This window comes from Lolium perenne, chromosome 3 (assembly GCF_019359855.2).
Source record: "Lolium perenne isolate Kyuss_39 chromosome 3, Kyuss_2.0, whole genome shotgun sequence".
In the NCBI taxonomy this organism is placed as follows: Eukaryota; Viridiplantae; Streptophyta; class Magnoliopsida; order Poales; family Poaceae; genus Lolium; species Lolium perenne.
The window spans coordinates 43,845,965-43,858,425 of record NC_067246.2 but is presented as its reverse complement, the minus strand read 5'-3'; the positions used below and the strand labels follow the sequence as shown (position 1 = coordinate 43,858,425).

Genomic DNA, 12,461 nt, shown 5'->3' with positions numbered 1-12,461 from the left:
TGGGATATACCCATGTCACTCCTCTTTCGAAATCCCAAGTATTGGGGGCATTGATTGGCTTGTGAGAGAGATCCACAACTTTAAAGATCGACAACAATGGAGCAGAGAGAGGACACCTTGGGGGAGAAAGGGTGCCTATTTATAGTCAGGAGACAGATTGTCTAGGGTAAGTGGGGCTCGGACCCCCCCCCCCCCCCCCCACCCCCGAAACTTCAAGTTCCTTAGGACAAGTTTTCACCCTGTTTCCAGTCCCCCTCTCGCAGATGACATACTCCTAGTGTGGGGGAGAAAAACTGGGTCGGAAGTCTGAACCAGTAGAGTTGGACTTTCCGCCCCCAAATTTCCTGTAACAGTTAGAAAACCGGTTCTTCTTCCTCCTAAAGTTTTGATCTTCTCGTTTTGGAGGATCCTCATCCATCTTGTGCACCTACATGTATCTCGACAAAACATTGAAGGTAAAATCCTATTATAGTGTTGTAATCAAACACATAGAACACAAAAAGGAGATTTTGCACTTCCAATCTCTTCCCTTTTTTTGAGGGGATCTCTTACCTTTTTTTGGTGTTTGATGACAACACAAGACTTGGCAATTTAAAAATAGATATTATGATAAAAACGACAAGGTTTACAAAATAGAGACGAAGCTCCCCCTAGATGTGTGCGCATTTGATAGTTGCATTTGAATATAAGTACACAACATTACACGAGTAAATCTACCCCCATATTTTGCAATCCAACAACATGTGCAAGATAGAGAATAACAAGTAAAACATATCTTGCACAACCCAAGGCGTATTACAAGATATAGAGTTTGAGTATAGAATCCTTACCTTAGCCATAGATTTCTCAAACTCAATTATCAATATGCTCTAGGAATCAAGGCACCAGAAAAGAGAGAAGTTCGTGCTAAGCATCCCATGAGATCACTTCTGGTAGTCCTCCTTAACATAGGCATCCCGAATGGGCCTGCCGAAGAAGCTACCCGGGGTTTCCTAAAGGCCCACGATCCGAAGAATACGAAGCCCGGAAGCCCATTGGAGTGTCGATATGGAAGATAGAGATAGATTAGGAATAAAGAGATATGTAATTATACGGGACGAACTCAGAAAGTCTCCCGATATTTGTAACTTGTATGGCACGAAAACCTCGGCTCCGCCTCCTATATAAGGGGGTGTCGAGGGATAAAGAAAGGATCGATTTCATTGTCAACACTTCCTCGATTTCCTCCTTATCTTCATCACTGGGGTTGCTCTCATAGTCCTCATCATCACCATCCTCCTCCTCCTCATCATCTTCTTTCATGGACTTCTTGGCCTTTTCTTTGTATGTGGAGGAAACATCCTCAAAGTCGGCCAAATGGATCTTGGAATTGTTTCATGCCTCATAGGGGATGGTGGAGGATGACTTGTCGGTGCTCTTGGGAGGTAAATAAACAATAGGCTCTCCCGTTTGACGCCTAGCATCATTCGCCATGTCGCTTTGATTCATCAATACGACATTGTTTTGCTTATGATTCTTTAATTTGTATTATTGAAGTAGATGCTACTTTTCTTTCTCTCTGTCAAAATCAAATCCTTAAGTTGCATTTCGTCGCTAAATGGTTTTGTTTTCACCGTGCGATATACAATACAAATACTATGAATGGGAAAAGAGAATAAACATGTTGTTCTAAATGGACGAAAAGATGGCGACAAAGACTAGTATATAAGTTTCAACATGTTAGATGTTTGCGGTAGTTTAGAATCTGACAATCCAGCTAAGGATAACAGTTACTTCGTTGCATCTCCCTCATACAGAACATATATAGTTACATCACCCTCCCAGAGAATAATTTTTAGGGTGTGTCTAAGTCTTAGTCGACTGAGACTTAACTTATGTCTCAGTCAGTGTTTCGATATGGGCTTAAATAAAATACAAACATTAGCAAACACGAATCTTGAAGCAGAAACAAAATCCAACGATAGAGCATGTGATTGAGACATTAGCTGCGTCTCAGCTAGCTGAAACTTAGCAATTCCTTAATTTTTATACTTGAAGGAAAATGGCAACAAGACATACGCGGAAACAGTTGACTTGAAAAAAAATGGAAACGATACCAACATACAATAATATTGTTCCATCACCCGCATTGAAGACACACAATTTGTTGCATCAAGAATAATGCTAATCAGATGCAAAATACACGGAAGGATGTGCCAAGTAAATGTTGGACAATTCCCTGGTGGAACCTTTAAACCCATGTGACGGTCTCACCCTCACGCTTTCAAGCATTGGCGAACATTTTAATATCAGCCTTAAGAAATCATGCTCATGCTGCTCTCCATTGAAGCCCAAGATTTCCACTTCTTCAAGATTTGTACAGAAGATACTTTGGCTTCTCCAGTTCTTAGGCGTATCGCAACGACAATTTTGTAGGCAAACTTGTTTCACCTAAACCAAACGATAAGCATTGCAATGCATTATTTACATGTGCTAGGTTATTGGTTGAGACCTTATATCAAACCAACATACATATATTGTATTGAACATGTAATTTGCATCTATGAATGATCAATAAGGATGGCGAAGAATTACCTTGGGCAACTGTGGCAGGATGACCTTAAGTACTTTTGCGGCGACACAAATTCGACGGATTCGAAGGAGTTGCAACACAAGTGCTCCATAAATATGCCAAGCTGGTTCAAAATTTATCTCTACCGTAGAGAAGTTGGTAACCGGAAGTTGCTCCATTAGGTGTGCAAAGTTCAGCTCTGCATCCAATTTACTCTGCAATACATTTGGACATGATATTATGCATTGAACAAAATAAAATTTATGGTGTAAACCAAATGGCAAATCGACTAGGGGCAGATATATATACACACATCGGCATTCAGGTGCAAGCACATGACATTCTCCATGGTCTGTACTCTCAGGCTCTGGACGCACCAAGAACCAAACACCAGAGCCGATCTTGTATACCAGCACTGCCATGAGACATCCTGCACCACTGGCGCCGAGATTGACACACCGATATCCCCTCCGGCACGGGCATTGACATGCAGTTTTTCAAGCATGGGGGTTACAATATCGATACCGTGGCATTCCCCGACATTCCAATTAACATCAAGTTTCTGCAGTGAGGCCGAGTGGACCGTCATTTTGCCTGTAGATACGGCCACCTTTAGCACACGCAGCCGTGGGCAGCGGGCAACCAATGTGCCAATTTCGACTGTGCTGCATAGATTGGATAGGGATAGCCTCTCGAGCCTAGAGAACTCGCAGGGCTTCAGTGATTTGAAGCTTACATTTCGTAGGCTCATCTCGATCGACGTGGTATTGGCGAAGCAGGGCAGGTTGGCTTTAATTTCTTTGGCACGCCCACTAGAGTGGGATCCCTCGAAGTTGTCAGTGACGAGAAGCTCGTGCGGGGAGAGCCTCTCCATGGTACGGAGAAGAGAGGCGAAGCGAGCCGAGCCGATGCCATCTCTCCAAGGAATTTCGAGGCCGAGGGTGGACAACACGAGGCCGAGCGGTACCATCTTTTGGAGTGTGGCGAGTGCCTCTATGAGCGACTGGAGCCCCATCCCGCAGAAGGTGACACCGATAACGCGTAGGCGTGGGCATCGGTTAAGCAATATGCCAAGGTCGGTGATGTTGCCGGAGAGGGTCAGCTTTTCGAGCATGGGGAACTGCCCGGACGGTGGTAGCATGATGCCAAGGGGACACGTGTGTAGATGGGTAACGCTCAGCACGCGCAGGCGTTGGCAGTTGTTGAGCAATGAGCCAGTATTGACCCTCAGTGCGGAGAGGGACAACTTCTCTAGCGCGGGGAACTCGCCATGCGATATGTGGATGATATACCTATCCGAGTAGGTGAGGCTGAGCATGCGCAAGCGTGGGCAACGGATGAGCAAGGGCCCAATGTTGATGATTTGCCCGGTGATGGATAGACTCTCGAGCGCAGTGAACTCGCCGTCCGGCAGTGGCTGAATCCAGGTGTGCCCCGCGTCTATGTCGATTGAGGTGGCGCGCTCGAAGCAAGGCAGCTCGAAGCAAAGCTCCTTGACGTTCAAGATTAGGTGCCTCGGCGAGAGCCGCACGGCCGCGCGCAGCAATGAGCCGGCGCCGGCGGTGCCATGGCGGCTCCACGGAAGGCCGATGTCAAGAGTGGAAACCTGTGGTGAGGCAGTAGCAAAGCGGTGGAACAATGCTTGGATCGTTGCGGGAGCTAGTCCGCGGAAGGTCAAATCGGCAGGGCAGGTCCAGAGGCCGATCCAGAGACCGCGCCAGCGACGCGAGAGGACGCTGGTCTGCGCGGCGGTGCGGATGCAGCGCAGACGTGCGAGAACCAGGAGAAGCATCTCATCAGGGAGAGCGCTGATGCGGTCCATGCGCCGGTAGCGAGTTCCATGAGGATGAGACGGCGGCGGCGACGAGCGCCTGAGGCGACGCCCCGATCGCAGCTCCATCGAAGGAAGACGTGAGAGCGCCGTGAGCCGCTGCAACTTCGTCTATTAACGTCACGGAGCCCAGCCCACGATAGATCAACTCCGAACACCAAGCCCGTGATAGTCACCATCTATCACGGGAACACCGGCCGTGTCCAGTTCGATTTTGTTTTCTTTTCTAAAAAAAAGTAGAGTTACTTTTCGATTTTTCCCATGTAATATCATATACAGTGCTACACGATGTAGAGTTCAGATACAATGTTCATGAGAAGATTGCTAACCTATGCTCGCAGTAACCATATCCTTCTTCTTTTCCTTTGTGTTTTTACCACAACCGATTCCTTGGCTCCAGCAAGTTCCCATTACTCTAAAAAAGGCTGATTTTCTTTCTCTTCTTCCAAATAAAATGCGGAATTTGTGTTAGTCGGTCAATTAAAGGCTATATAATTTCAGTTATACAAGGGACACGTAAAAATTTATCAGTCAAAGGCCACAATTCCAGGCTATTGCAAGTTCAGGTGGATGAATGCATTGCTGAAAAGAAAAGGGAGCTCCACTCACACACATCCATGACCATAACCCATTCATCACATACTCGAGGGAAAGAATCGTGTCCAACAAATGAAAATCAACCTACTGCAAGTTACAAACTACCTACCACTGTACAATACCTACCATTGACATAGAACCATATCGACAAACAACAAAAGAATCTCCGGTTATGGTCGGGCAAGTGTCTGAACCGGTGCAAACTTCTTGCTGAAGGATTCTTCCTTACGGGCAGCGTCAAGGCTGTCTGGAACTGCTTGAATGCTGCATCTCACCAGCTTGTTCGATATCAATTGCACGCTGCACATGGTATTACACACAGAATTTAGGAACCTCAAAGAAAGTACAAACAGGATTTGACTAATCGAATGGAAGAACAAAACTACACCTAGTAAATATACATGCATACTCTATTACATAAAACACCAGATAATATATAAGCATAATCACAAGAAGATAGAAAAGGCACATTTAATTTACCATGTCACCAGGTACTCTCCTGGTTAAGTTAGCATTCGAGGTGGCTCGTGTAGTCGGTTTTCTTTTCTTGTGGAAGGATCCATGGAGAGAATCCATCATTGTACCTTCAGGCCACTGGCCACTTTTGTCACTTGGATCCAAGTTGCTAGGGCCCCATGTATACATCACAAACTTCCTCACCTGCAAACAACAAAGTCAATGCGCTGAATATGGACCAAAGATGCAGTACTGCGGATATATAATGCTCATGGTTGGACCAAGACATGCTTCACCTTGTCCCAATTCCGTTGAGCACGTTGTTTGCTCAGAATTTTCAGCATTCTTGTATCTTCATTGCGGAGTTTCTTTATCCTAGCTTCGCACTGAAAAGTCCAAATGGTAATTGGTTGCATACCAAATCAGTTTACATGTCGTCACATGCTTATTCCTTTTAAGTACCACAAAGTCAAAATCTCTGTCATAATACTACCAAATGGTACTATCAATTAACGGAAAAAAAAATCGCAATGATGAAAAGATACAGTAACACCAATCAGGAATACATAATAGAGTGTTAGCCGTTGTCGAAGTTATTTGTTGCTTCATTTACGACAGATGAAAAAAGTACTGACAAAATTCAGACACCATTAACCCTGTAAATTTTTCGCGATGACTTACTTGAGCCATGAGGCATAGGAATATCGCTACACTGAAGGCATAAAGGCCACCAATACTCGCAAGTATGCTAACTGCAAGTAACAATCACTATTAGATGATAGAAGTGCGAAATACAAAAATTAGCTGAAGTTCAGATTCACAACCCATATATCTGCCAGTCAGGTTTATTGGGCTCTTGGCCCAACTTTGTTAAATGGGCCTACAATATATTTTTTTGCGAAAGAAATGGGCCTACAATATGTAGCTAAGAGGGGCACACGGTAAAATTGCATGGTCCATTTGGTTGCTTTGGTGTGCAAGGATGCAAAAAATCATCTTGTAAAATAATGGAACCTAGAAGTTGTGAATAAATACTTCCATATCTGGAGAAGAAACGAAGAATATGTTACTGCACCAGCCGCCAGGAATTGAGGGTTAAGTTACTTTCAGTCATTATGTGCAAAGCAGCATGGTTGTTCTATGTAAAGCCCACTGGGTGCTGGAACCGAATTTCCTATATGCTAAAAGCAGAAAGATTTATGTATCCATATCTGCAGTAGCTTGACCATTTTAAGCTATAACTATGCCAGCCATGTTTAAATTTAAACAAATTAAACAGCTAAATACACATCAAATTTCGTTAACTACACACTAATCCAGGTCCTCTAGGATATGGATAACCTATAATGGAGGAAAATGTTTGAGACTATTGATATGGTATTTAGTTGTTCAATCTGAAGTAATGTTGCTATCAAATTGTTTACTATGAGATAGTGCGCACACCCAAAAAAAAGAGACTAGGCCACTAAGTAAATCGGTTACTAGGAGCTTAGGTCCTCTAGGATTTAAAAGACCTATAATGGAGCAAAATGTTTGAGGCTATTCATATGGTATTTAGGTGTTTGATCTGAAGTAATATTGCTATCATAATTCATAAGAATTGGTTAGTATTACCTCTGTTCCTTAATGCAAACGTTTTGGCGAGCTAAATTAGTTTGCCAAAACGTCATATATTATGTAACAAGGTAGTAGGAGATAGTGCGCACGGCAAAAAGACTTGGCCAGTAAATAAACTGCAACCAGAAATGCTCAGCTGAGACTCACCAGGGCCTAAGACGCTTTCATTGCTGATCTCCACGATATAGTCCGAGAGATAACTTATGTAGAGCGTAGTGTTTATGACTCCATCTGTAGGGTTGTTCAGGGAAGCATTCAAGCTGCTGACATCCGAAAAGGTAGACCCTTGGGTGAAGTCCTGAAGCAGTGGCTGCAAGAGCTTCAAGTCATGAAGTTTGCTGTACATCTGTGGAAACAGCTGGATCTTGAGCACATTGGAGTCTCGGCCTCTGAACGTCTTGAGCTTCTCATCGCCATAGTTGTCCGAGTTTATGGTCCCACTGACGAAGCTCACGTGCGCGTCGTCTCCAGTCTGCTTCGTGGTCAGGTTGAACTGGAAGCCGACAGCAGCAGCGGGCTGCCTCGGCAGGTCGACGAACTGCCAGGACACGTAGTGGTCTCTCGGCGGCATCCTGCAGCCGTTGCACTTTAGTGTAATAGATGGCCCCTGGCTGGTGTTCTGGCAGGTGTATGTGAGGAGCGTCGAGAGGGGCATCACCCTGAAGTCCATGAACCCCGGCGTCCCCATCGCAATCGTGGACGGCGGGGCCAGCTGGGCGCAGGACATGGCTGAGACCGTGGTGATGTGGAACTCGATGTCGTTGACGAAGGAGAGCAGGTCGGGGGCGTTGGCCGGCTTGACACGGTGCACCTCGATGTTGCGCCTCTTGATGGCCTGGTACAGCAGCCTGCGGAGGATGATTTCGGTTAAGTGAGTGGGGAATTTTGAGTGTACTGAAGTTTGCTGAACCAGAGGACTTACACGGTGACTAATCCGATGAAGAGTATAATGGCCGCAACGGAGAACGTTCCACCCAGCTCTGTCTTCCTTTTCTTCAGCACTTGTTGGTCGGACTAAATTAGGACAACAACCAATGCAGCTTATTTACTTTCGGAGCTTCAGAAGGATACATTATGATTATGATAATATGCTGCAACAGGTGTACACCCACGTGTATTCAACAACTTACAAACGAAGGAACGGGCAAAGATGGAAATTTTTACATGGCAAAGAATGGAAAAGTTTTTCAAGAAAGATAATCCCAATTCTCCACATGGAAGCAAGCAAGCAGCCGGCCAGGAGGAAAAGCAGGAGGAAACGCGTGGAAGCAATCCAAAACGCATAGGCGAAGCAATCGAAGTAGTAGTAGTAATAAAGAGTACTAATTTATTCTATTCGGAATTACTTTGAGCTTGGTTCATGCCGACAAGAATGGAAAAGGGCATTTCTTGGCCATGAGGAATGCAAGAGGGGAATGAATGGATTACTGACCGCCCAGTGCTGGGTGTCGAAGAGGCAGTCGAGCCTGCTGATCCAGAATCGGGCCCGGAAGAACCTCCTCCTGGTGCCGCTGGCGGCGGCGTGGTGGCGGCCGGCGAGCCTCGCGGCGGCGCAGAAGGCGAGCCAGGAGAGGAGCGTGATGAGGGCGATGACGAGGAGGACGGCCTGGGACTGGGTGAGGCGGCGGACGGCGTCGAGGGAGAGGACGGGCGCGAGGAAGTAGAGGGTCTGGTTGCGGGAGCCGGCCCCGACGGCGCCCACCTGCCAGTCGGAGAAGGCGCCGCCGCCGCCCGAGGTGGGCAGCGAGACGCAGGCGGTGCTGTTGGCGGTGGAGGAGAGGTAGTAGCCCGGGTCGCAGGCGCAGAGGGTCGCGTTGTAGGCGAACATCCGCGCCGCCGCCGCGCACGCCGCCGCCGCCATGGCCGCTGCTGCCTCGACCTCGAGTCCAAGTCAATCACGCATACAGCAATTTCGAGGGGGCGGTGGTGGAGATGCCGGATTGGATTGTGTGAGCAAAGGGTTTGGAATTGGAATCGGATGCCTCGGCCTGCGATGCGCTGGAAATGGATGGAGAATCCAGCTGTAGCACGAGCTAGCTTCAGCTGAGCTGAGCTTTGGATTGGCAGACTCAGCAGCAAAAGTAATTCCTGCTGCTCTGTGTTAAGAAAAGCAGTAGGAAGCAGCTTAATTAGGATACTCTTTTACCCATCTCACACTTCTTTCGAACATTATTATTACTTTGGACAAGTATAAATTAAACACCAGCAAAATTATATATGTTGAGCAAACCTAGAATTGCACGTTTTAGTTATACTATGGAAATATTGGACAAAGCATGCGCCGTCAGCATCAACTCACTCTAGTGGTCATTGACGTGGGCAGTTTGCTGTGGAAAAATCTGGAAGAGGGACACCAGCAGCGGCTATGATATGAGAAGTACCTGCCACTCAATAACCGAGCTCAACACACAATCACTTAGAGCATCTCCAGTCGCGTCCCCCAAAGCGTCCCCCAAAGGGATTTGGGGCGCGCCGGACAAAAAAAGCGTTCCAGCCGCGTCCCCCAAAGCCCTTTTTTGTCCGGCGCGCCCCTATACGGTGTCCGGCGCCCCGAGCCCGTCCCCGTCCCACAGGGGACGGTCCGGGGACGCCGGACACAACGAAAAGCGAGGCGGGGAGTGGCGGGGCCGACCCGTCAGCGGCACAATTAATTTAAACCTAACTGTCGCCTACCTCGCGACGGAAGTTATTGGCGCGCAGCGACGGTGCAGTTCCCGCAGAGGGCGCAGCGACGCGTCCCGTCGCGCCTAGCTCTGCGTGCCGGCGTTAATGAGCGCCACCGCTCCTCCGTCTCCCTCCGGCCTATAAAAAGGGGCGCCTCTCATCGTCCCTCCCACACACAAACCCTAGCCGCCACCATCTCTCAACAAGACTCGACGCTATGTCTGGTAGAGGCGGAGGCCGACCTCGCGGCCGCGGCCGTGGTCGTGGTCGTGGTCGTGGCCGCGGCATAGCTGAACGCTCGCCGTCGCCTTCCACGCCGCCGGCTTCATCATCGTCGGAGATGGACGTGGAGCCGGCCAGCCGCCCGAGTTCGTCCTCGTCCTCAAGGGCGACCCGCGCGGCATCCAGAGGCTGCCGGACTCCTTCGCCGACTACGTCGCCGGCGACGATCGCCCGCGCACGATGCATCTGCGGGAGGCTGCGTGCGGCTACTACCGGTGGATCGTCGACGTGATCTACGACGCGCGCGGCAAGATGTACCTCAACATCGGCTGGGAGAAGTTCGCGCGGCACCACAGCCTCCAAGCCGGCTTCATCCTCCTGTTCTCCTACTTCGGCGACAGGGACATGAGCGTCAAGGTCTTCGACGAGACGCGGTGCCGCCGGGACTACCAGGGCGACAGCACCGACGAGGAGGACGACTGAGTGTTCTTTCTTCGCAGCGAACACGTGCACGGAGGTTTCTGCCTGTTCGCCTCATCGGTAGAACCAACAAGGGCACCATCCTCCCGCTGGATTTTCCAGTTTAGGTGACTGGGTGTGCCCTCGAGTGTTCTTTCTTAGCAGCGAACACAGGAAACCTTCGATGCACGGCCTAGTTAGGTTTAGTTTCTTTGCAAAATTTTATATTTGTGTCAACGACGGTTCAAACTATGTATTAGTTTGTGGAAAACCACGTTCCCAATTATGTTTTCGTGTAAACCACTTTCCAAATTATGTATTAGTTTGTGGAAATTGAAATAAAAAAGCCAAAAAAAAGTATTTTAAATGTTTGAGGGAGGCGTTTGGGGGACGCGGCTGGGGAGCGACGTCCCCCAAAGGCGGCACGAACAAAACACGTCCCCCAAACGCTCAATCCGGCGCGGTTTGGGGGACGCTTTGGGGGACGCGGCTGGAGATGCTCTTAGAGCATCTCCACTCCCCCACGCCGAAATCCGGGGAAATTTACGTCCGGATTGAACGTAAATTTGGCGTGGGGAGGAGTAGTTTCCCAGCCGCGATCTCAGGCGAAGACGGCGATCTAAATTTGAAAAACGGAAACTTGACAAACTACGGCATAAAACGGTCGAATTTAGACTAAATTTAATGATATTTACTGTATAGAGGGCGAAGTTCGTACATAGAGACCGAATTCGACTATATTTCGAATTCGGCTAGGGGAATACAACTGTAAATATAAAAACACGGCGCTCTACATGCCGAAATGGCGGTAGAACACCGTGTAGTCGCCGCCATCGTCGTCGGAGCCGTCGTCGTCGAACTGTGGCGGCGCCGAAGCCGCCTGGCTGCTGCCTTGGCCGGCGTCTCCCCACCGGCCGCTGGTGCGAGGCGGGGACGGCGATGGCTTGTACAGGTCGTCGTCGGAGGCTTCGAGGTCGACGACTGGGACGACGGCGCCGGATGGAGGAGTCGCAGGCCGTCGGTAGCGAGCGGCGTCCTGGAGGAGCCTCAACTGCCGCTCCGCTTCCTCCTTCTTCCACTGCTCCCTCGACCAGGCGCAGGCCTGGTCGAGCGGCATGGCGTTCTCGGCGGGTACGAGGTCCTGGAGGGACCTCGCGATGACAGCCTCGAGGATGGTGGCGTCCTCGGCGCTTTCGGCCTCCTCCACCTTCACCTTCGCCGGTTTGCGCTTCCGCTCGCCGGAGGTGTCGTGGTCGCGCTTGGGGCGGCGCCGTCCTTCTGCCGTCGATGGCTCGCGGATGACGATGCCGCTGCCGCGCGTGCGGTGGCTCGGCGGGGAATCCGGCTCCTTTTTCACCGGCGCCAAGGATGGCACCTACCTGGAGATCGACCTCGCCGCCGAACCGGACGACGAGGAACTGGCAGCCATACGCCGTGGTTGCCAGCTGTTTCCCCGTTGGCGGCTGGTCGATGCCCTCGATGGAGGGGGCATCGTGAGCCTCGGCGAGTTGCCGCCCTCGATGTGCTCGAGGATGTTGTGGAGCGTCCTATTCGGCGCGCTCCACCAACGTCGGCGACCCGCGACGTTGTTGCGCGGAGGCGGAGGTGGCGGGCCGTCGTAGGACGCCAGTTCGCGCTCCCACCGCCGGAGAAAGAAAGAGTTCCACCGAGTGTAGTTCTCGGGGTGGTGGCGCGGGTCGGCGCGTTCTTCCTCCGTCATCGCCATCCGCGCCTCCTCGATGGCGACGTCGAGGGCGTGGCCCTAGGGCGGCGGCGGGATTGGCATGCCACCAGCGCTTAGCCGCCACCCGCCGCCGGGGGGCCTCGTGTCCGGCGGGCAGGGGTACCCCATCTGGTGGAGGAGGTGCCCCTCCCACGCATGAAGCGATCGGCGGGGGAAGCCGTTGTTCGCTGCGCCGTCGTTGTCGTAGAACGCCATCGGTGGAGGGTGAGTGGAGGGAGAATGGAGGAAGAGTGGAGCAGGGACGTCGCGGCGAGCGGAGCGGCTTATATAGGCGCGGCGGGCGCCGGCGATTAATGCCGCGTGGAAGACGATGCGTGCGC

General features: G+C 50.2%; 2 protein-coding genes across 2 annotated transcripts; both read right to left on the bottom strand.

Annotated features, from left to right (window-relative positions):
• Positions 1-2,128: 2,128 nt before the first annotated feature.
• Positions 2,129-4,808, bottom strand: LOC127341431 (uncharacterized). Its single transcript, XM_071827903.1, has 3 exons — positions 2,865-4,808; positions 2,575-2,766; positions 2,129-2,430 (listed from the first exon to the last, which is right to left on the bottom strand). Exons 1-3 carry the CDS (start codon positions 4,449-4,451, stop codon positions 2,164-2,166), a joined length of 2,046 nt encoding a protein of 681 aa, XP_071684004.1. The 5' UTR covers positions 4,452-4,808; the 3' UTR covers positions 2,129-2,163.
• Positions 4,809-4,996: 188 nt separating this feature from the next.
• Positions 4,997-9,155, bottom strand: LOC127341432 (uncharacterized). Its single transcript, XM_051367283.2, has 7 exons — positions 8,485-9,155; positions 7,975-8,066; positions 7,200-7,900; positions 6,117-6,187; positions 5,732-5,821; positions 5,460-5,639; positions 4,997-5,279 (listed from the first exon to the last, which is right to left on the bottom strand). The coding sequence occupies exons 1-7, from the start codon at positions 8,911-8,913 to the stop codon at positions 5,217-5,219; spliced, it is 1,626 nt and encodes a 541-aa protein (XP_051223243.1). The 5' UTR covers positions 8,914-9,155; the 3' UTR covers positions 4,997-5,216.
• Positions 9,156-12,461: the final 3,306 nt, after the last annotated feature.

Coding starts and splice junctions, on each gene's coding strand:
- LOC127341431 (XM_071827903.1), bottom strand. CDS start 4,451: ATGGAGCTGCGATCGGGGCGTCGCCTCAGGCGCTCGTCGCCGCCGCCG. Junction 2,767..2,864: donor GCTTGCACCTGAATGCCGAT/GTGTGTATATAT, acceptor AATGTATTGCAG/AGTAAATTGGATGCAGAGCT. Junction 2,431..2,574: donor TCCTGCCACAGTTGCCCAAG/GTAATTCTTCGC, acceptor CGTTTGGTTTAG/GTGAAACAAGTTTGCCTACA.
- LOC127341432 (XM_051367283.2), bottom strand. CDS start 8,913: ATGGCGGCGGCGGCGTGCGCGGCGGCGGCGCGGATGTTCGCCTACAAC. Junction 6,188..7,199: donor TGAAAGCGTCTTAGGCCCTG/GTGAGTCTCAGC, acceptor TGTTACTTGCAG/TTAGCATACTTGCGAGTATT. Junction 5,280..5,459: donor GGAGAGTACCTGGTGACATG/GTAAATTAAATG, acceptor TACCATGTGCAG/CGTGCAATTGATATCGAACA.